This window comes from Carassius auratus, chromosome 25 (assembly GCF_003368295.1).
Source record: "Carassius auratus strain Wakin chromosome 25, ASM336829v1, whole genome shotgun sequence".
Lineage (NCBI taxonomy): Eukaryota > Metazoa > Chordata > Actinopteri > Cypriniformes > Cyprinidae > Carassius > Carassius auratus.
The window spans coordinates 5,943,619-5,965,950 of record NC_039267.1 but is presented as its reverse complement, the minus strand read 5'-3'; the positions used below and the strand labels follow the sequence as shown (position 1 = coordinate 5,965,950).

General features: G+C 36.5%; 1 protein-coding gene across 3 annotated transcripts; it reads left to right on the top strand.

The window, feature by feature from the left end:
* Positions 1–604: 604 nt before the first annotated feature.
* On the top strand, positions 605–20,313 carry far1 (fatty acyl CoA reductase 1). Of its 3 annotated transcripts, none has more exons than XM_026202272.1 (12): positions 605–790; positions 7,639–7,859; positions 8,228–8,403; positions 9,742–9,921; positions 12,230–12,407; positions 12,498–12,542; positions 12,658–12,785; positions 12,907–12,974; positions 14,907–15,078; positions 18,273–18,402; positions 18,580–18,707; positions 19,323–19,485. In XM_026202272.1, the coding sequence occupies exons 2-12, from the start codon at positions 7,671–7,673 to the stop codon at positions 19,483–19,485; spliced, it is 1,557 nt and encodes a 518-aa protein (XP_026058057.1). In that variant the 5' UTR covers positions 605–790; positions 7,639–7,670. The 3 variants fall into 3 exon arrangements, with proteins under 3 accessions (XP_026058057.1, XP_026058058.1, XP_026058056.1); XM_026202273.1 differs by lacking the exon at positions 14,907–15,078 and adding an exon at positions 15,292–15,463 and having other exon boundaries at positions 615–790; positions 19,323–20,313; XM_026202271.1 differs by lacking the exon at positions 605–790 and having other exon boundaries at positions 7,671–7,859; positions 19,323–20,313.
* Positions 20,314–22,332: the final 2,019 nt, after the last annotated feature.

Below are 22,332 nucleotides of genomic sequence, written 5' to 3'. Positions count from 1 at the left end.
AGTTACTCTGGGTGGGGGTTGAGGGGGGGGGGGGGGTCGTCAAAAAGCTTAAAAAGAAATAGAGGATACATTTCAGTGAAAGCCTGTAATAGAGTTACACTGGGAGCTGATTCATGTTGTAAGTGACTTTAAAATGGGTCAGAAAATTGCAGGCTATGTAATGGATAAATCAGGATTATTTGATCTCATATATAGGGAAGTGGCAAGCTGTTAGCAAATATTCAGAACCATACTTTCAGTTGCTGTCTGCAGATGTAAACTGCCCCGTTTCATTCAGGTTATCCAGCATAGGTCACTAACTTTTAGCCATAGCCTACTTTTTATCTATTCCATACAACACATTTTAAGGACTGATATTCGCCACTACTACATTGTTCTTAATGTTATTGGGTTTTACAGTAACATTTGAGAGGCACTATTGACCCTTGAGGGATTATGGACAAAATCCTACTCTGAGGAAGAATCTAAGACCCGGGATGATTTTTTAATAGTAAGTACACACTGTGATCTCCTTCCAGAGCCCGTCAAACTCTCACCAGCGAATATACACTGAATCGATACCTTTTCTTTTGACGCTACGTAGGATTGTCACGGGGAAACGTCACTCCTCGCGCGTGATGGGTTGTGACGTCGGTCCTCTCCCGAAACACATCATTTGGCAACCCGTCATCATCACAGTTCCTCTCCAGCGAAGCTAAGCTACAACCCCACTGCGTTCCCCATCTGCTGGATAGAGCACCTTACGATCGCCTCGCAAAAAACAGCGCGGGGAATATACTAAACGTCTCAGGTAATTGTTCGAGTGCTTCAGTTATATTCTTTGTGGCCTTGTTATTCATGATCACAAAATTGAGATTGCACTGTTTTAGAGAGTGAATGCTAGCCGTTAGCACACTTTCGCATGCGGGGTTTCAGTGCTGCTGTGTAGGAAATCCTCCCCGAAAGACGCACAGCTGGAAAGTAATGCTAAGCTGCTTTTACAGTAATTTTACGACCAAATGTATCGAGAATGTTCTCTTTACTACATTCTCATATTGGTGATCACAAAGACAATTTCTTCCGATTGAAGAATCCGTTGATATTAAATATATAAGGACGTCCGTTTAATGCATAAACTTTTTTTTTTATTGCAGTCAGTGTGCTTTATTATTATTATTGTAAAGTTATGAAGTATGTATTTATTATACTGTATTGCCTTATTAATTGTGTGCATTTATGTGATCATTGACATCTCCACTATATGTTTTTAATTATATTATAAGTTAAGTAATAAACCTTCGAATTTGTGCCGACCAGTGAGGTTCAAATGTAAAAAAAAAAAAAAAAGATTAGGGCGCATGAGCCTCATAGGAAATGTGAAGCATGTGTCACGTCACGCCTAGTAGACGATTGTGATTCAGACCAGTGACTCGAATCTTCGATTCGATTCGTTCTTTCGCTCTTTCCGCACTTGCGGGGTTACGTCTGTAGGTGGCGACAGGCGTGTTTCGTTTTGTGCGTTTTAAGTGAGTCATTAAAGGGTTAGTTCACCCAATAATGAATATTATGTCATTAAAGACTCACCCTCATGTGTTCCAAACCCATAAAACCTCCGTTTATCTTCGGAACACAGTTTAAGATATTTTAGATTTAATCCAAGAGCTCTCAGTCCCTCCATTGAAACTGCGTGTACGGTATACTGTCCATCTCCAGAAAGGTAATAAAAACATCTTCAAATTAGTCCATGTGACTTCAGAGGTTCAGTCATCGAAAATACATTTAGGTCCAAAAATAATAAGAAAATATGACTTTATTCCTCTCTTCCGGCTTCGATGTTATTTATTCAACCGATTTGTTAAAACATTAAGTCACTTATGACTGAAACATAATCCAAATTAATTAAATTGACATTAAGTAAATTGCGTCAACTCTACATTCAGTCATCAGGTCCCTTTTTCACAATGAGATTTGTCTGTTTAATCGGTTTTGCTTCGTTAAAAGCCCATAGCTGGCTTGTTTTGTTAGGACTTGAAACTCTGATTGATTGGTAAAGGCGTATTCCTTAAATAAGTCCAACAAAGGTTTGTTCTGATTCATAAGTCCATACTACATTCGAGCTGACAAAAACCAAATACATTTTAATTTTCTCATTTATAAATGAAAATATGGTATCTATTTTGTTATAACACATGTTTAGAACCGTTATATTAATAATAGTGTTTATTATTTAGGCCCTACTTTTCGAGTATATTCAAAAACAGCTTCAGGAATGAACACCAGTCTGAAAGGGCTTATTTAATTTTTGAACATTTTTGGTCTGTATCCCAGATTCTAAACAGTTAATTGCATATTTCTTCCATTTCCTTTGGATGAACATCCCCACTGTTTTTTGTTTTAATGAGGATCACAAGACGCAAAGGCAGTGGAGTCTTGTGACAACACCATTTTTTTTTTTTCCTGTCACTGTATCTTTGATTGTGTACATCAGTACTGAGATCTGTCGGTGCAGTTCTTTTACCATGCACATACAGGATATTCAATCCCATTAGCCTTGAGTACTTTTATTTAGGTTCTTAATAGAAAGCTTTTAAGCTAAAGCACTCCTGACTACAGTCACTCTGTTGTTATTACGTTGGCATTTGTTTACATGCATCTTATTTGTTACAGTAGTACAATTCCTGAGGCTGCCATGTGATGCATGAATTATTCAAACTGAGGATGTGGGATCTAGGATCAGTTTGCAAGCGGTGTACATAAAAGAGACTTGATTATTTCGGATGGCCCCATATAGGATGGTTATTTCTCCACTCTGTTCTTTTTTGGACAAGCGATCAGTTTTCAGGGGTTAGAAAATGCCAGTTTCTCTATAGGGACTGATTTATTTTGCTCACAGTCCCAGAAATCCCATTTTAGCTTTGCTCTGTTGTTGGACACTGTTTAATGCCAGTGTCACTGCAGAGGCAGCTCTGGGTCCTTGGTCTCAGAAGTGCTGAGTGGCTCTTGGAAAGAAATTGCACTGCACAACGTCTCGCCTTCTGGAATAATCCACCTGACCCCTGCAATTAAACCAGCATTCATTAGCTCTAGATTGACTGCTTGCCCTTAAGGCAAGAGTGTCAAAATAACCCATGCACTTCACTGAATGTTTTTATGAGACTTCTTGATAGAGATTGTGCCCTGAAAGTCAGCAAACAGCCCAGAATTTGTTGCCATGCAGTGTCCGTGTGTTGTGTGTGTGTGTGTGTGTGTGTGTGTGTGTGTGTGTGTGTTTGTGTGTGTGTGTGTTTGTGTGTACGCATACTCTGTCTGTGTTTGGGGTGCATGCAGCTGTGGAACTTGGCACCAGTGTTATGCAGCAAACAATGCGTGGCTGCAAAAACAGCTTCTCTACAGCGATCCCGCAAGCCAGCGGGAGCTTGTTATACTGAGTGGCCTGATAACTTTACGGAAAGGATCATATGATGCAGCCGGGTGCATCAGGAAGAAAGTGTCAAGCTGAGATTGAAACCTCATATATTCAGTTGAATGTGTGTAAAATGTGAAATTGAGCCCAGAAGTTGTCAAATACAGATTAGAATACATCATGTATCTTTTTGATCATTTGCATGCATTTTTAGGCTTTGCAAATGCAAAGATAAACATTTGGCTGTAAGCATGTAGTTGTAAGTTTACATTTTTATGTTTTTATTTTGTCAGGTGAAATTATCTTATGAGACTGTCAACATTGCAAAAAAGCAGTACAATTTTAATCAAATGTTTGCTCAAATGTGAATGTAAGGCTGTCTTTGTGTATAATTTAGGGATGTGCAACAGTGATCGGGTACTCGAGTACTCGACCGCGACAGCGATGATCGATCACGTAAACGATGATCGAAATTATTATTATTATTATTATTTTTTTATTGGTTATGGCAGCACGTTGGGCGGCGCCCTGATCTCTGATTGGTTAGCTTCCCACTTGATGCCTCAAAAGACGTAAGAAGACAGAGTCATGTCGTGATGGCTGGCTTCCCTTTGAGAAGAACTATGAAAATACAATTCAGGGTAAGCTAAATGCAACGCAGGCAGAACCGAGAAGACAACAAAGGTATTTGCTGAAATGGTGGTGAAAGATTTGCTGCCCATTAGTTTCAGGGACAGAGAAGGTTTACTTGTCCAGTGGTGCTTGGCTGTTCCTGCAACATCTGTTCCAGCGGAGCGAATTTATTCCTCTAAATGTGAACAGGCTGCGCACTCGGCTCTCACCTGAGCATGTAGACCGCCTTATGTTTTTGAATAGACATTTGAATGTTTCACCGGTCGTTGTAAATATAATATCCATTTTTTTAAAATAATTATTATTTTAGTTTTGAGTTTTAGCCATAGTTAAAATATCTAGGCTATATGGTATCTGTTTTATAACTTATAATAGTTGTTTGGTTAAACTTGGTGAACTTTTTTCTTTATCTTTTAAAACTACGTTTCACCGCTGGATCAAAATATGCTGCTAAAGTTATACTGGAAGATAATGTTTTGTTAAAAAAAAATGCAGTTGAATAAAGTAGCTAAAAAAGAAAAAGTAGCCTATCTTTGTGTGTTAATTTTTAAATTAAATAATGAAATGGTCTTTATAAAATAAAAATGCACTGGATATATTTGTAGTCTAATTACATTAATCGTATTCGTAGAGATGACGAAATCAAAATTATTTTTTTGTCATAGTTTTTATCTATATTTTAAATCGTATTCAGTGATTTCCATGCTGTTAAATAATAATATAAAGCACAATCCGATCGAGTTACACTTTCGGTCAAGTTCACATCTGCAACGGCAAATTTTTTTCAGATAAAAGTTGCAAGAGCTAGTGTCTGATTAATTAACATGAACTATTATGCTGAAATCGCTGCATATCAGCGATTCGTTTCATGCTCATATAAGCAATGCCCAATAATGATATTGCTCTTAAATGTTTGAATTTTTCTATTATTATTGTTATTATTTTATTATTGATGTTATAATAATGCAGCCAAGCTTTTTTTCCGTCATATTTGTGGGCATAATGCAATTCATATGTCTTCGAAAACACGCAGGTGGTTTATGGAAAATAAAACTTAACTTAAAAATAAAACTTAATTACAACTATTACACTTAATAACTTAGATGAAAATATAGCACAAATCTGCCATACATTTATAATGAGAACTTTATAGGGATCTATAGTAAAATCTGTCCTTGCCCATCTTTCAGCGCGCTGTCATTAAAACGCATCAGAGGGAGCTCGCGCTCTCGCTCTCTCTCTCTCTCTCTCTCTCTCTAATGCATAACTTAGCATTCTATTGTGCTGATACAAGTTGTAATGTTACGTCTGTATCTCAGTTATCTGATTTATCATAGGATGTGTCATAGAATTAGCTTTCGTTTATTGGTATAACCTTCACCTATTATATTTCTTGCTCCTTTATTAATAACATTGCTTTATCATAATCATAATCTAACCTGTCCTAATCATGTGTTCATGTTTTCATAGACAGATTTTCATGTCAGATTTTTATTTTTATTATATTTTTTTCATTTTCATAACAATCTTCAGATTTTTTTTTCATTATATACATTATGGCCCCCCCCGCATAAGCCCCGCCCCCGATTAATCGATTAATCGTTTTTGAAAGCTATCGATGCTCGAAATGAGAAATTTCCCAAAATGCCCATCCCTAGTATAATTATAAAACCTGGTTAAAAACCGCTATGCTTCTACATATTTTTTTTTTTTTTTCAAGATTCTTCAATAGAAAGTTTAAAGCAACAGTATTTATTACTGTCACTTTTGATTAATTTAATGCATCATGATGAATAAAAGTATTAATTACTTTATAAAAACAAATTTAGACGTCTAGTTTCTAGGGTAAGTAGAAGTCTTATGTAGGAATAATCTTTATCTCTTATTTTATTACATATTAACCCAGTATCTGCTGTGAATGAGCTGTATTGGCTTGTTATCAGTGGACAAGAGATAAGAATAATAAACCTGTTTATACTGTTGTGATTTTTTACTATGCCTTTTAATTTGTTCGATCAATTAGTGATACGTAATGCTTTTTGTTCATCTTAGTTTATAAAAACCGAGCTGTTCTTTGTTTGGTAATGTAACTTTACAGTGCATTAGCTATGTTAACAAATACTGTACAACTTTTGATTTCAACAATGAAGGCTATAGCCTAAATGTTGAAATTAACAATGTTGTAGAAGTGCAATTTAGTAGTAGTAAATGTTAAATAGTTTAATAAATAGAACATTATTATAAAGTTTTACAAAAAAAATGTTTTATACACCAATTCAGACGTCTCTTGAGTTCAGTGTTGGACAGGTCAGTTTAAACCATTCAATAAATTGAATCGGTTCAAAGGAATCATTAGTTGGCGAATCAGACGTGTACGGCAGGCGTTGTGTATTTATATCTGCAGTTTAGGATATCGCACAAGATTTTAAACACAGAAAACATTTAATCACTGGATGGGGTTTTTTTTTTTTTTTTTTACACCATCGTGTCAATTGATTTTGATTAATATGCGTGAGGGAGAGAGAGCAAGACAGCGCTCGTGAAGATGGTGAAGACTCTCTCTCTCTCTCTCTCTCTACTCGTGCTTATAATTGCCCTGTTAAACTGACAGGACTTAAAAACACATGCAAATGATAAACTTTCACTCTATGATGGTTAAGCTGTGCAATTAATCCGCATCAACGGAGTTGTGCAAGTGTTTTTGTTTGTTCTCTGCATTTCGAAGATGCTTGTTTTACAAACAAGGCCCAGTTTGACGCCGGATTTGCACATAGTTTATTTCTTATGGATAATGCAGTCCCAACGAAAAAGGGTCACGATCGTGTGTTGGAACCGCAGGCGGTGAGTAAAACTGCTTCAAATATCTCTGTGTTGTTAACTTAGCTATCGGCGCGTTAGCACATCAAGTAAACATGCGATGTTGTCATCAAACTGCACTTTCCACATGTACACCTTAAAAAAAAAATAAAAAAAAAAAATAAAGTGGAACTTAGTCATTTTCCAAAACCGCTAAGCAAATATATACAGCTTCAATACATACTACATAGAGACGTCCAGCTGTAGTCGTTGCTGCTCTTGTTCAGTTTCAGCCTCGGGATCTGATTCTGGATCATAAATAAACGGCTGAATCTGACTGTAAGCCATGGTTTGTTTTGGATGATGGTTTTTTTCCTCACGGTAATGTCACAGCTTTCAAACGCTCTCAACGCAAAAGCCTACTGGCGCTCGTGATTCTTTAGCTCCGCCCACACGTCACGCCTCCAGTCACTCGTGTTTTTCCGGGAAAAAACGGTACAGACTATCTTTCTCTAATAAATATAATAAAACTAAAGACTTTTTGGAGTTATGAAAGATGAAGTAATACTCTATAGGTACTCAAGATTAACAGGATATTGAGTGAAAACGAGCATTTCACCCCCCTTTAAACGACACATCGTGCAGCCTTAGTTTAGCAGTAGACTGAGGTCTTGGCAGGAAAGGAAGGAAGTGATGTGTTACTGAAATATTTTCTGCATACTGATGAAACGGTACCATTTCTGAAGCAAAGATTGAGATCCATTGTGAAATGTGTGTGTATTTGCAGTGTGAGACTGCGTGACAATGTTTCTGTTGTTGTTCTTCAGGGGTGTAAAAGCGGAAGGAAGGTGCACTCAGGATGGTCACCATTCCAGAGTACTACGAGGGAAAAAATGTTCTTATCACAGGGGCCACAGGCTTTATGGGGAAAGTACTTCTGGAGAAGCTGCTACGCTCATGTCCCGGTGTCAAAGCTGCCTATGTGCTTGTCCGGCCCAAAGCAGGACAGGCGCCCAAAGCCCGTATTGCTGACATGATCAACTGCAAGGTGAGCAAGTGCAGGTCTGGAGGATTAGTTTTCAGCTTCTGAATTCAATGCCTAAAGTACAGCATATGTCTTTGATCTTTTCGTACTATTTAAAACTTCTCATGGGATTTATTATTAGGCCACAGATGCACTATTCAGATCATGTTATATTTGATCAAGATGCTTTGAATGCTCCAGATTGCGCTGATCTTCTCTCCCTATATTTGCTCTTTACACAGTTATATTGTATGCACATTTCTGGCCTTCTCTAGATTATATTGATAGTGCCTGACAGGCTGACAGGAATTCATATGTGTTTACTGTAGTGCTTGGCCAGACTGTGATATCTGATTAAAGTGAAGGTAATCTTGAGTCTTTGAATGTTGCAGCTTTTCGACAGACTGCGAGAGGAGCAGCCCGATTTCGCAGAGAAGATCGTGGCGGTCGACAGCGACCTGACACAGCCAGATCTGGACCTGAGCACCGAAGACCAGGAGACTCTCACGGGCTGCATTAACATAGTGTTTCACTGCGCTGCCACCATCCGCTTCAACGAGCCTCTGAAGTAAGCTGTAATCTCCACCCACAGGATGACACAAAGCTTTATCCACAGCTCTGAGTTTAGATGCTTCTGATTATTTAGGTGGTTATATCACAGGAAGCAAGGAGTGTCCTTTATAACACGTCGCTTGAGTCATTTCTTTATCTCAACAGCCCTTATGAAATGGATTGAATATGTTGCAATATGAAATGAAGACCGTTAACTCCTAATTCCAATTAGCCATCTGTCATTTAGCTTTAAATCGTGTATTCAGAATAAACATGGATAATACAATAAAATGCATCCTTTTATTACATTTATTTAATAGCCTTAATAAAAATAATAATGATTATTATTGTAATGGTACAATTATTATTAATAATTCAAATGCTGCTAATACAAATATAAAAATCATTGTATTGTTATTACCAAGATTATTAATAGTATTAATGGATTTAATGCTTATAATAATACTGCCACTATTGTTTTATTACTACTATTGTTTTTATTAATACTGTTATAATAATAATTATTGGAAATGTTAATAATATGATTATTAATGATGCAATAAATGTATTACGGATTGCATTAATAATAATTGTTAATTGTATTGTTTTAATTTTAAATACTATATTATTATAATTTTAAAAAATAGAATTATTGTATCATTAATAATAAAATATTTAATTAAAAAACATATTTATAATATTCTTCTTGTTATTATTTATAGGTCTACAAGAAATGATAATACTGCAATTATATATATATATATATATATATATATATATATATATATATATATATATATATATATATATATATATATATATATATATATATATAATTTATTTATTTTATTATTATAATATATTATTAAAACATTTTGCATTAGTAGTATATTTCTGCCCAGAGTCTTCTGTCACTGTGTAATTGATCAGATGAATCTTGAGCACTATGTGTTCAAAATGCATGCTGAAGCCTTGTGTCTGGTTTAAAGTGAGTGTGGAATGAAGCACTGCAGGCTGTGCGTGCACAAACACTTCAGAGGTGTTCACACATTCATTCTTCTCCTGACTTCATTTCCCTTTCATAGTGCTCACGTAATGCACCACTGCAACAGAGAGACTTAAATGCACATTTTATTTCATTTACATGATATATTTCCTTAACTTTCTGTTCTGATGTCTGTAAGTTGACATTTTAAAACTACATTAACTGCTGAGTTATCCTGATTAGATCAGTTTTTTTCTGTTAGGTGGTTTTGCACAATTTGTAGTAAGTCTATCTTTAAGTTAATCAGATCTGCTCGTGCTTCTGCAGAGTGACTGCAGCTCAGTTTTTTCCTCTGTCCCTCTGCTGTAGAGATGCCATGCAGCTGAATGTGCTGGCCACACAGAAGATGGTTAACTTGGCTCACAGAATGAAGCATTTGGAGGTGTTTATCCACGTGTCCACAGCCTATGCCCACTGTGACCGCGAGCTCATTGAAGAGCTGGTCTATCCACCACCTGTCGATTACAGGAAGCTCATAGACACACTTGAGTAAGTCTAGGCTCTCCGAAACACTCTTCCTGTCTTTGATGCTGGAGTCCCCTTCCTCATAATACTAAAGTCTAAAGCCTGACTTTTAATGATTAATAAATGAATGTCAAGGACATCTATAGTACTTAACATGTTCTGTATGTTTGACAATGTCTGCTTTCACACATAAAGTTTATGTGTACAAATTTAACAATGCTTTCCCAGTTAGAGACCATGCATAAACAAGCACTCATTGCCAGAATGCTAACTAATTAGCACTGGTGATTAATTAATGCTTTTTCCAGAGGTTTACTTTATAATGTCATTATTCAGTTTTCATGACCATTTTCTACACTGTTATTCAAGTATTATTTATATACTCTAATTGTAATTGTTAATATTTTGATTTAGCTTTTATTTGTTATGTTTTTAGTAAGTGTGTGTCTGTGTCTGTGTCTGTCTGTGTCTGTGTGTGTCTGTGTGTGTCTGTGTGTGTTTGTATAGTGGGGAAAATGTTTATTTGATCCCCTGCTGATTTTTTTAAGTTTGCCCACTTACAAAGAAAGGAAGGGTCTGTACTTTTTTATGGTAGGTCAACTTTAACAGATAGAAACAAAATATCAACTGAAGAAACACATTATAAAAAAGATTAGAAATTGATTTGAATTTCAATGAATGTAACAAGTATTTGATCCCCTACCAACCAGCAAGAAATCTGGCTCCCACAGATTGGTTCTGTGTCCATGTGGAACACAGATTAGTCCTGTCACTTTAAGAAGTTCCTCCTAATGTCAGATCGTTAGGTGTATAAGGCTGCATTTACACTGCAGGTCTTGATGCCCAAATCCGATTTTCTGAGAATATCCCATTTTTTCGACGACCGGAAAAATCTGCAAAACATTGGTCTCGTACGGCGTGAAGTGTCTTCAGACACGGATTTATTTCTTTAACAACCCTGCATTTTTGCCTGCACTGTCTCTTCGCCCCAAAGACTTCTGATCTGAGAAAATCGGAATCCATGCGTTTTTTTCCTGCTCACATGTTCACCGGTCATATCCGATCTGTGCCACATGAGAGGAAAAAAATCGGAATTGGGTCACTTGGACCATGCAGTGCAAATGGGGCCTAAGACACCTGTCCAAACAATCTGTATCTTCCTTTCCAACTTCTCCCACCACCATGGGCAAGACCAAAGGGCTGTCAAAGGATGTCAGACAAGATTGTAGATCTGCACAAGACTTGAATGGCAAGAAGCTTGGTGAGAAGGAGACAAGTGTTGGTGCGATTATTCGGAAATGGGAGAAATACCAAATAACCATCAATCAGCCATCAATCACCCTCCCTGATTCAGAGAAGCCTTGGGAGAAGGTGCTGTCTTCAGATTAGACCACAATTTAGCTCTTTGGCATTAAGTCGACCCGCTGTGTTTGGAGGCAGAGTAATGATGACTATGACCCCAAGAGCACAGAGGTTGAAACATTATGCTTTGGGGCTGTTTTTCTGCAAAGGGTTCAGGACGAATTGACCGTATTGAGGGGATAAATGGATGGGGCCATGTGCTGTAAAATCTTAGATCAGAACCTCCTTCACTCTGCCAGAACACTGAAGATGGGTCATGGATGGGTCTAACAGCATGACAATGACCCGAAACATACCGCCAAGGCAACAAAGGAGTGGCTTAAGAAGAAACACATTAAGTTCATGGAGGGCTCTAGCCAGTCTCCAGACCTCGATCCTATAGAAAACTCTGGAGGAAGCTGAAACTTCGAGTTGCCAAACGACAGCCAAGAAACCTTATAAATCTACCATAAAAATTAAAGACCCTTCATTTCTTTGCAAGTCGGCAAACTTAAAATAAGCAGGGGATCAAATAAATATTGTGTACACACACACACACGTATGATGTTTGTTTTTATATTTTAAAAATGTAAAAGTGATTTTCTCAGATTCCAGATTTTCAAATAGTTGTATCTCGGCCAGATATTGTCCTATCCTAAACCATACATCAATGGAAAGCTTATTTATTCAGCTTTCAGTAAAAAAATAAAATAAATGATGTATACTGTGGGGAAAATAATTGTCACTGTGTCATCAAGCTACACCTTTGTTTCTTTGTTTGTATTTGAATATGCTTCCTCTAGCGGTGAAAACATACATATTGTGCCTTTAAAACATACGTACACTGATTCTTACAAACAAACATAACTAACTACAAAACGGCTCAGAAATAATAAAATAACACAATGGTTATTAACAAATGATTAACTAAATGAAACCCTCTTCTTACAGTATATTTGTTTATTTTTGCTCTCCCTCAACTCTCTGACAGGTGGATGGACGACAAACTGGTCTCTTTAATGACGCCAAAGCTGTTAGGTGAGCGGCCGAACACATACACGTTCACTAAAGCCTTGGCAGAACAGCTCATCCAGCAGGAGTGTGGGAACCTTAACGTGGCCATCATCAGGCCCTCGATCGTAGGAGCCAGCTGGAAGGAGCCGTTCCCCGTAAGCATGCGCATTTCCGTCCTCCCACCTAATTAACAAAAATACTGCCTGGATTTTGAGCACCACTCTTTCCTTTCCACTCTGTTAAAGGGCTGGATCGATAATTTCAACGGGCCGAGTGGGATATTCATCGCTGTGAGTGGCCACTTTGTTTTTTTTTGTTTTTTTTTATTATTATGTGCATTTCACTTTGTATGATCGTTTATTGGTACTTCATGTAAAAAGCTTCCTTTTTTTTGTGGTTGTTCAGGCAGGAAAGGGGATTCTACGAACAATGAGGGCTTCAAATAACGCTGTCGCTGACCTCGTGCCAGTCGATGTGGTCATAAACACCACTTTGGCGGCTGCCTGGTATTCCGGTTCCCAGAGACATGCCAGGTCGGATTCACCACGAACACCCAACAGTCACACTAAATCCCTCACACGCGGATCACTGGAAAATAAAGTCATGGAATAAATGCCGCCAGTTTTCTGACAGTGTCGTTTGTCTCCATCGCAGGCCGAGAAGTATGTTGGTGTACAACTGCACGACGGGCGGGATCAATCCTTTTCACTGGGGTGAAGTTGGTATGAATCACTTTTTCAAACAAATCGCTTCACACTGGCCTTCAAGTGCTGTCGACTGCAGATCGAAGAACTTGTCACATGAAATGAATGAGCGTGAGAACGCTGACGTGTTTGAACAAGTGTATGGGTGTAGTACGGGCGTTAGGTAGCTCATTCTTTTGTTCTTATATGGGAATGGATATAACTTGGATTTGAGCATTCAGATTTACATTTTTGAGACTTAACTTCATAGCTGTCTGGTTTCCACTGAAGTGAAGTAGGGTGGGGATGAATGAGTTATGATAACCATTAGTGGATGAGTGGTTTTGTGATGCCATATTTGGTTTTATAACTTTTCATCACCATGTTGTGACCTGAATATCTGGCTGTAGATCACAATCTTAATTAAAAATGGAACATGACAACAAAGTAATTCATACAGATGGCGACAGAGAGGCAAAACGTACGGACTGCAGCTTTAAATAATTAAAGGGGTACAATGGTCTTGGGAATACCTGATGTGTCAGTTCAGACAGTTACTTTTTTTTAAACTGCTAATATGGATCTGATTTTTATTTCCAAAAAAACCTTTCTCCACAGGAACATTTAGCTTTATACTTAAGCAAAATGTGCTTTGTTTACCGTTTTGCATTGCCTACACCTATATATATATATTTCAATGCTCAATACTAGCTGTAAACCTTGTTTCATTGAGAAATCCTTAAGGTCTGTGATTTAAGTTGAATAATGCAACTCCGAGAATATGTCTCAATACCTTTGCTGCTTTTGTTAATGTTATGACCACAAACACGCCTCTAGTGAACTCTTAAAACAGGTTTGACTATGATGAGTGACTGAAATTCAGTCAGACTGGATATATTTATATCTATTTGTATCAGAGATATCAGATGAACCACAGTACAAGTGTGTAATGAGTCTTACTGTTTACATTTTCTGGAACCATTTCAACCATAGTTAATTAGTTAAAATACAAATCAATATTTGGTTATAATCAGCATTGTGTTGCAGTTGGAGCAGTCCTATTATAAGTAACATGACTCAGCACTAAGGATTTGTTGTTGTTGTTCTTGTTCTTTTCGTTCTTCTGGCCCAGTCAGATCTTTAGTTCAGTATTTTGGTGACTCTGGGTGTCGATTCAGATGTCCCGATTCAATTCGATTCCATTCAGTGAATATAGTTTTAATACAAATGCTATTGATATTTCTAAAACATGAACAGTAAACATTAGTTTACAAATGTTGTATTAATAAAAAGAAATTAAGAGCCACAGGCCTGTATTTTAAACCTTTTTTTTTTTTGTATATGGTCCTTTTTAAACAATAATAGGGCTCTATAAAAATGTTCTGCTTAATTTTTCTTATAGTCAGATAAAGCCATAAAACATTAATTTAATTTAGACTAATCAAATAACAATTAAACCCTTTTATTTTTGGCAAACAAAATGATGCACAACAGAGGTTTACTTAAAATTAAATGCAAAACAAATCTTTTTATTATTATTCTTTTTTTATTATTATTTATTAGTAGTAGTAGTAGGATTGTTGTTACATTGAGTCTTAAGACTGCTAAATAGAAATATATTTCTGACAGTTTCTTCCCGTTAAACTAAACTTTTATTTTGACGGGTTGCCGTGAGGAACTTGCAGCTACTGTGGATGTGACCTCAGGGTAGTTTTCTCAAATTAAACGGTAAAATACTAATGAAGTGACTCTCAGAGCAGCTGGAGATGATATTCGTATCATCTTTAAATTTAGGCCTAAAATCTTTTTTTTTTTTTTTTTTTTTGCCCAGCCCTATAGTATTTGGATAATGCCAATTAAATGACCCCAATACTCATGAATGGAGGAAACCATCAAAATGTTGCTTTTTAACCCTGAACCAAGTCATGCACAGCTGTGCCGTTTACTGTTGAACCCCTTTTTGTCTCTTAGAATACCATGTTATATCCACTTTCAAGAGGAACCCCCTCGAGCAGGCATTCAGGCGGCCAAATGTAAATCTCACAACCAATCACCTTATCAATCAGTACTGGATTGCTGTAAGCCACAAGGCGCCAGCATTCCTTTATGATCTCTTCCTCAGGATGTCAGGAAGAGAGCCCAGGTAAATCTGACTGCTTCGCCCCTTTCCACTTCCCCGCTCAGTCTAGCCGTCACGTGTCGCTCTCCGTGTCTTGGGCAAGGATGCATAACCCACTCCGAGACTGGGTTCTGCATGCTTCCCGTCCACGTGTGTGTGTGTGCTTATCCATGTGTGTTGTGCAGCTCTGTGTTTAAAATGCTCTTGTATGTTGTATGCCTGTATTCTTCTCCACAGAGTACTGCATAAACATGACCTTCAAGACCAACCCCTTAGAACAGGCTTTCAGACGCCCCAATGTTAACCTGCGATCCAACCCTTTTACCAATCAGTACTGGACCACAGTGAGTCACACCCTTCCTGCCCTGCTGTATGACGGGTTTCTCATGTTGACGGGTCAGAAGCCCCGGTAAGGTCTTCAGTACCTGCTTCTCCACCCCTTTGTCCTCCCTCCTCCCCTCCCTCACCTCCAGCACTGGGTGTTGGGTGCGTGGTGTGGCATGGCCCGCAGGCCGGCTGGGAAGGAACCGCTCAGGAACCGCCCAGCCTGGCCGTCTGCTCGACTTCATGGCATCGGACAAATGCTGCTGCTGGGCTTCCATAAAGTGCATGGAGTCCTGCACGCTTTTTTTGTGTGTGAAAAGGAGATGGATCCATACCATAATACCATCTTTCGTTTTTTGTTCTTCTGAGCCATGCCATTAAGTCTTCAAGAGAGGTCTTTTGGTCTGCTCTTGTAGCACATGAATACATAGTGGACGTTGGGAATGATAGTTTGGTTAACACAGCCTTTACTCATTAAGAAGGTCAGAGTGCTCAGGTCAGATCAAATATGGACTGTGCGCACTAATATTTTCCATCCAAAAAGCCAAACTAATCAGAGAACAGCACTCATAAATAATGGGGCCAGGTACCAAACTCTCTGCTCTAAGAATTGCTTTAACTCAGTGGTTTTCAAACTTGGGTCCGGGACTATATACTAAATTATACAGTTGTTTATACGTTTTAAAATAAAAAAAATTTCCCCGCAAAAGTTAAACTTATGGCAACATGTTTTATTGGCAATATATGTTTTAATTTGACTTTTTTTAAATATATTTTACAGATTTTGATTCTGTTTTCTAAAGACTATTCTGAAATCTGTATAAAAAATGTATAATGTTAAATTAAAAATATTTCTATTGATCTCTTTATATAACTTACTATAGGGCCAAGCAATAAGAAAAAAAATAAAACCATCTTGAGATGAGTCATTACAGTAAAATGCGAAATTTAACTCATTTTATTTTGACTTTTTTTTAATAGAAATTGAACATTATGAATAAAATCCTTACATTTCAAGTAAAAATTTAACAAACATTACTCTTTTCGACCTACACAAGTGTTATTCTCTGCATTTTATTTTCAGAGTTATCGAGTTTTTTTTTTTTTTTTTTAAACAAGTTTATTCTCAAAGTTTACGTTTATTCCCAAAAGTTTTGACTTTTTTTTCTTTCTGTTTTTCTCAGTTTCTCACTTTCGTGAAACATGATTTTATTCTCAGTGTAAAATGTAGTTTTTACAGTGACAGTATAGAAAAAATTATTTTTCTCACAACAATGTATACAGTAAATGCTTCTTTACTCGTAAAATATATAGCTGCCTGTATCTCTTAAAAAGGTGGTTTTTCAAAAAAGACGGTCCTTGGCATTAAAACAGTTGGAAAGCCTCTGGTTTAAACCACCAAGAAAGAAATTACAAGGTTGCATCCTTTTAATAAAAAAAAAAAAATGAAAAGGTAAGCACTGGATGCATATTTGACAATTATCCATTCATGCACAAATGCTTTTAATTGCAGGAAGTAGATGTGTTTGGTACCTGGAGATGAAACGACTGGCTATGCACCTTAAATCTGAAAACTTTCAGTTCAATTTTAGTTAATGTTCATGCAGATTGAACAAATTTGTTGTGTATTGCTGATATGTATCTGGTTTAAGGTGCAAGCATTTGTATAATTGATTGGTTTTAACACCATGAGAATGTTTTGAATTTGATTTTTAAAGTGAGGTGTTCTAATACAATGCATGTAGTCATTCCCTATCCAACCCATAAGAGATCTTGATGGGGAAACTGGGCGTTTCTGGACATTTGTATTCAACTTCAACAGCACTTTGTCAGATAAAGCCTGAAAATTGGCATACTTGTACGTCTGGAAGAGTTTATAGAGGTGCACATAGCACCACACAGAAAGAATCAAGAATCTTAAGAACACAAATGCGCCCAGGTGCCCTGCAAGGTCCTGCAAGGTTTTAACAGTGTGATCATTGTTCAGCCAAATCATGGGAATCCACAGTCGTGTTTGCCAAAGGTTTGTGGTTCAAAAGTGCTGCGGTGGGATCTAACCTGAATCAAATGGATGAATGGGTTGGAGAATTATTATTTTTCACTAACCGAGGAGTATTTGTTTGTCTTTATTAATTTGTTTTATTTTATTTTACGTTTTGATATTTATTTTTTGTTTTGCTGGTTAGTTTTTTTATTTTATTCTATTTGTTACATTTTTATTTTGTTTTATTTTATTTTATTAGTTTTTTTGCTTTTAGTTTTTCAATTTATTTATTTTAATTAGATTGTATTTTGTTTATTTTACTCTCCTTCTTTGTTTATTTTTAATTTCATTTGTTTAATTTTGTTTTATTTCACTCTTTTGTTTTTGTTTTTTTACTAAATCAAACCAAAATATTTTGCTTCATTTGGGAAAACTAACCAGCGGAAGCCATTTTTTTGCCTTGAAGTAAAAGAAAAACAAACTAAATTATTTATTGTGTTTATGACTTTCACAGTGCAACTTTATTTCCTCGTAATTGATGGATGATATCAAACATTGTGGATATTTCATATTTTAAGCTTTATATCACATTTTTTACTATGAGGCAGAAATGGGCTTCACTAATAACCTGCATTTTTTTTAATGCAGGTTTTAATAACATTGCATAGAATTAAATGTTTTGTTGCTATCACTAAACTTTAAGTAATTTACAAGCTGTGGTTTCTTCAAACTACTGTCATAGTCTGTTACCATCTGCTCTTATTAAACCGCTTGCCCTTTTGAGGATTAAACGAGAGGAGAAAAAAGACTCAGACTACACATCCAGCCCCATCAAAGCTCATCTAAAGCTAATGCTCATGTCTCTTCTTTTCTCCCGCTCGCTCCCTGCGTTGTTTCGGTGGTGACGCAGGATGATGAAGACAATCAGTCGGTTGCACAAGGCCATGATGGTGCTGGAGTACTTCACGAGTCATTCGTGGGTGTGGAACACAGACAACGTTACCATGCTCATGAACCAGATGGGATCTGAGGACAAGAAGGTGTGTGTGTGTGCTCATTTATTAATACACTCACAGTCTGCCATTGGCACAGTTAAATGAGTCGCATCTGTGATTCTGTATCATGTCACTTAAAATGTGTTTTCAATGAATCTTTCATTCAAATGGCTCATGGCTCTGACTTTTATCAATGCCTGAAATCTTCTTTTTCTTGCTCAGGCATTTAACTTTGACGTCAGGCAGTTACACTGGGCAGAATACATGGAGAATTACTGCATGGGCACTAAAAAGTATGTTCTCAATGAAGAGTTGTCAGGACTCCCAGCGGCACGCAAACACTTAAACAAGTAAGTATTGAAGTTGTCCAGGTTACCTTCAGGATAAATATTAGACAAATAGTTTACCTGCTGCGCTGTCATATTTAACTGCTCACCTCTGTTGCATTCATGTGGGACAGAGACATGAATGATGTTTGGTCGCTGCGAATAGATGCCATTTATTTGCCATGTGACATTTAGCATATTAAATAAAAATTCTAGTCTTCAATGTCACATGTCATATGCTGAATTTGCTCAATTATTACCGGTACTAAATTATTAATATAGTTCTTATCAATGTTAAAAACTAATCAAATGTTAAAATGATTCTTTAAATGGGAAATTCAGAAGAACAGCATTTATATGAAATTGTTCTTTTGCAACATTAGAAATGTATTTACTGTCACTTTTGATCTGTTTAATGCATCCTTACTGAATAGAAGTGATTGATTTCTTCTTGCTTTTTTAATCTCACTGCAAAACCATTGAATGGTAGTGTATCATGCAACAAAAACTGTTTTCAGCATTTGATAATAATAATCAGAAATGTTTCTTGAGGAACTAATTGGCATTTTAGAACGATTTCTGAAGGATCATGTGAAACTTGATTTTTTGTCAATTTGTCTTTGTTTTATTTTCCTGTAGGCTGCGGAACATTCGCTACACTTTCAACACCATCTTGGTTGTCTTAATCTGGCGCATTTTCATCGCCCGTTCGCAGATGGCCAGAAACATCTGGTACTTCGTCGTCAGCTTGTGCTTCAAGTTCCTCTCCTATTTCAGAGCCTCCAGCACCATGAGATACTGAATCCACCCCAGCTGTCCTTTCCCACCCCTCTCTCCCGACGGCTATGCACACATTTCTGCTTTGTGATACTCCAGACTCTGAGGGTCAAGCGTAGTATCCGCTGTCCTCCCTTCCTGCACAAATGCGCCCTCAACATCACAGGGTGCCAGTGCACTCAACTGCTATATAGAAAGCATGGTTGTCAGGGCTCGAGGTCTATGAAGCTCTCTCAACACGATGAGAGTGCGTTTGAGCACTTACTGTACCTGTGCCACCTCCTGAACGCAAACAGGTTGTGGCCACTCTTGCTTATTATGGTATACATAGCTGCTTATTCTTTTTGGCACCCAGTGGTGGAATGTAACGAAGTATTTGTACTTCGTTACTGTACTTAAGTAAATTTTGACGTATCTATACTTAAGTAAAAAAAATAATGCATACTTATACTTTTACTCAAGTAGATTTTTCAGCAATTATCTGTACTTTCTACTCCACTACATTATTAAAATGCGTGTCGTTACATCCTTCCGAATCTTGCATAAAAAATTTTTTGGTCGACTAACGTTTTGCCGTTGCTGGCCAATGCACGTTGAAACAGATTGGAGATCTGATTGGCCAAAGAACTCACGCGCGCAGCACGTGTTATGAAACAACACAAGCGGAACTGATGTAAATCGAAGATATTATAATATTTGTTTGACGTAAGTTAGTGGTAACTGTTACCCTAACAGGGCAACTTCTTTAGCTGGTTATTAGCACAGCAGGTACGATAGCTTGCTAGTACGTTGCATTTTTGGAGATGAGCAAACTACTGCTATATCTGTACATTCGTAGTTGGCTAAAATAGCTGTTTGTTTTGACACGATGGAAAAAATTTTCAAACTATTTATACGGCGTCGGCTCCTAGCTTCTTTACCATACAACATTGGGTATTTATTTGACATTCACAAGTAAGCATGCAGGCAAAACTATATCTTGGTTTGATACGATTGTGAACAATTTTGAACTATGACAGTGGTTTTTCGTCAATATCATGATATTATATATATATATATATATATATATATATATATATATATATATATATATATATATATATATATATATATATATATATATATATATATAGTACAGGCCAAAATTTTGGAAACATTACTATTTTTTATGTTTTTGACAGAAGTTTCTTATTCTTATCAAGCCTGCATTTTTTTGATCAAAAATACAGAAATAAATGTAATATTGAGCAGAATAATATTGTGCAGAATAAACTGGTCATACAAATTTGATTTAAGTGTTCAGAATAACACTCACCTGTGTAATTTTTGAGTTTTTTTTTTTACTGCTCTTAATAGTATAATAAAAATAAAATAAATTGTATGTCATAATAAAATAAATTGTACGTCATAATTGGCTTAGCCTAATTATAATTTAATGAGTAATAAGTAAATAACCAGATTTTTACAGTGTCAGTATTGCACAACAACTCTTTCCAGTACACAATAGATATTGTTTGTGATTGTTACAATTGAACAGCCCAGACATTGAGACAACTGATTGTACTTTTACTTAAAAAAATACTTTAAAGTAAATGTAAAAGTATGTACTTATGACTTTTACTTAAGTAAGATGTTGATGTAGTAATTATACTTTTACTTAAGTATATATTTTGCAGGGTAGTTGTACTTTTATTTAAGTACTAAACTTAAGTACTTCCTCCACCACTGTTGGCACCATTGGCCCCTTTCTAACTAATCAACGAAGCACAAGGAGAGAGAGAAATGGCTTTGTCTCAGCTCTGTGCCTACAATTCAAAAATAACCTTCATCACGTGCCCGATGTCTTTGTTCGATTCTTGTCTTCTGCCTTACTTCTTTCCGATACCTCTCACCATCTTTGAGATGAAAGTGATTGATGTGTCAACAAATAATAAGCATCCCGGCCTTATGTTTGTCTTCACAATCTTTTCTTCAGTCAATACCAAAAATGTCATCTTGAAACACATTTTTTTTTAATGTCCTACTTGACGTTTTTGTGAAAGCAATCAAACACTTTATTCCAAATTTCTGTTATTAATAGACGTTAAAAAATAAATTCCCAGAAATGCTAGAAAAAGCAAGCCTCAGTTCGTTCACCTGCTTAAACCTGTTGCCTTTAATGAGGCTTATTAATAAACATGAGCAGATGGGATTGAGTCGACGGTTCGTAAACGTTTAAACGTTTAATCGTTTCACGTCAACGGCCGTTTACAAACAATTTACAGGTTCGTTCCACTCGTGTTTCATAAATAAAGTGCGAAGATTATCTCTTGCCATAATTTATTTGTGTTCAGGTAATTCAGCTAATTAACCATCTTTACGTTCTTTAGCACTTCGATCGAGTTCGTATCAGAGGAGGGTAAATAATCATTGTTCTTCCTTTTGTTCACCCGAATTATTTTGTGAACTGTCTGAATGTTGAAGTCATGTGAAAGATATAAAGGATGTATGTTTTCTAAATCGTTCTATTTAGATAAAGCACTGTAATTTAACATTGTCTGCTACCAAGTATTTTTCATGTTTGAAATAAATAGGAAGTGATTGTTTATGACGCGAAAGGAAGAGATGTAATGTTACAGTAAATGCACCGTATAGACTACTTTTATGATCACAATGTCAAGTTATGTTTGTCATAAAAAGCCAATCTCTTTGCACAGCTAAATATCATACTAGGAAGCGCTAGTTGGTGGATATTGTTATTAACTTTCTGGAACTATTCTGTCTTTTCTATTAACTGTTAAAAAAAAGAGAAAAAAAAAACCTTGCCTTCATTTTAGGATCCATAATTTTATGTGGGAGTTTGAGTGGAATAGTGATTTTGAAAACAAGTTTT

Bases quoted from the DNA above. Each gene is read 5' to 3' on its own strand.
- far1 (XM_026202273.1), top strand. From the start codon at position 7,671: ATGGTCACCATTCCAGAGTACTACGAGGGAAAAAATGTTCTTATCACA. The intron at 12,408-12,497 runs GTAAGCATGCGC...ACTCTGTTAAAG, and splicing joins GCTGGAAGGAGCCGTTCCCC to GGCTGGATCGATAATTTCAA. The intron at 12,975-15,291 runs GTATGAATCACT...TCTTCTCCACAG, and splicing joins TTTTCACTGGGGTGAAGTTG to AGTACTGCATAAACATGACC.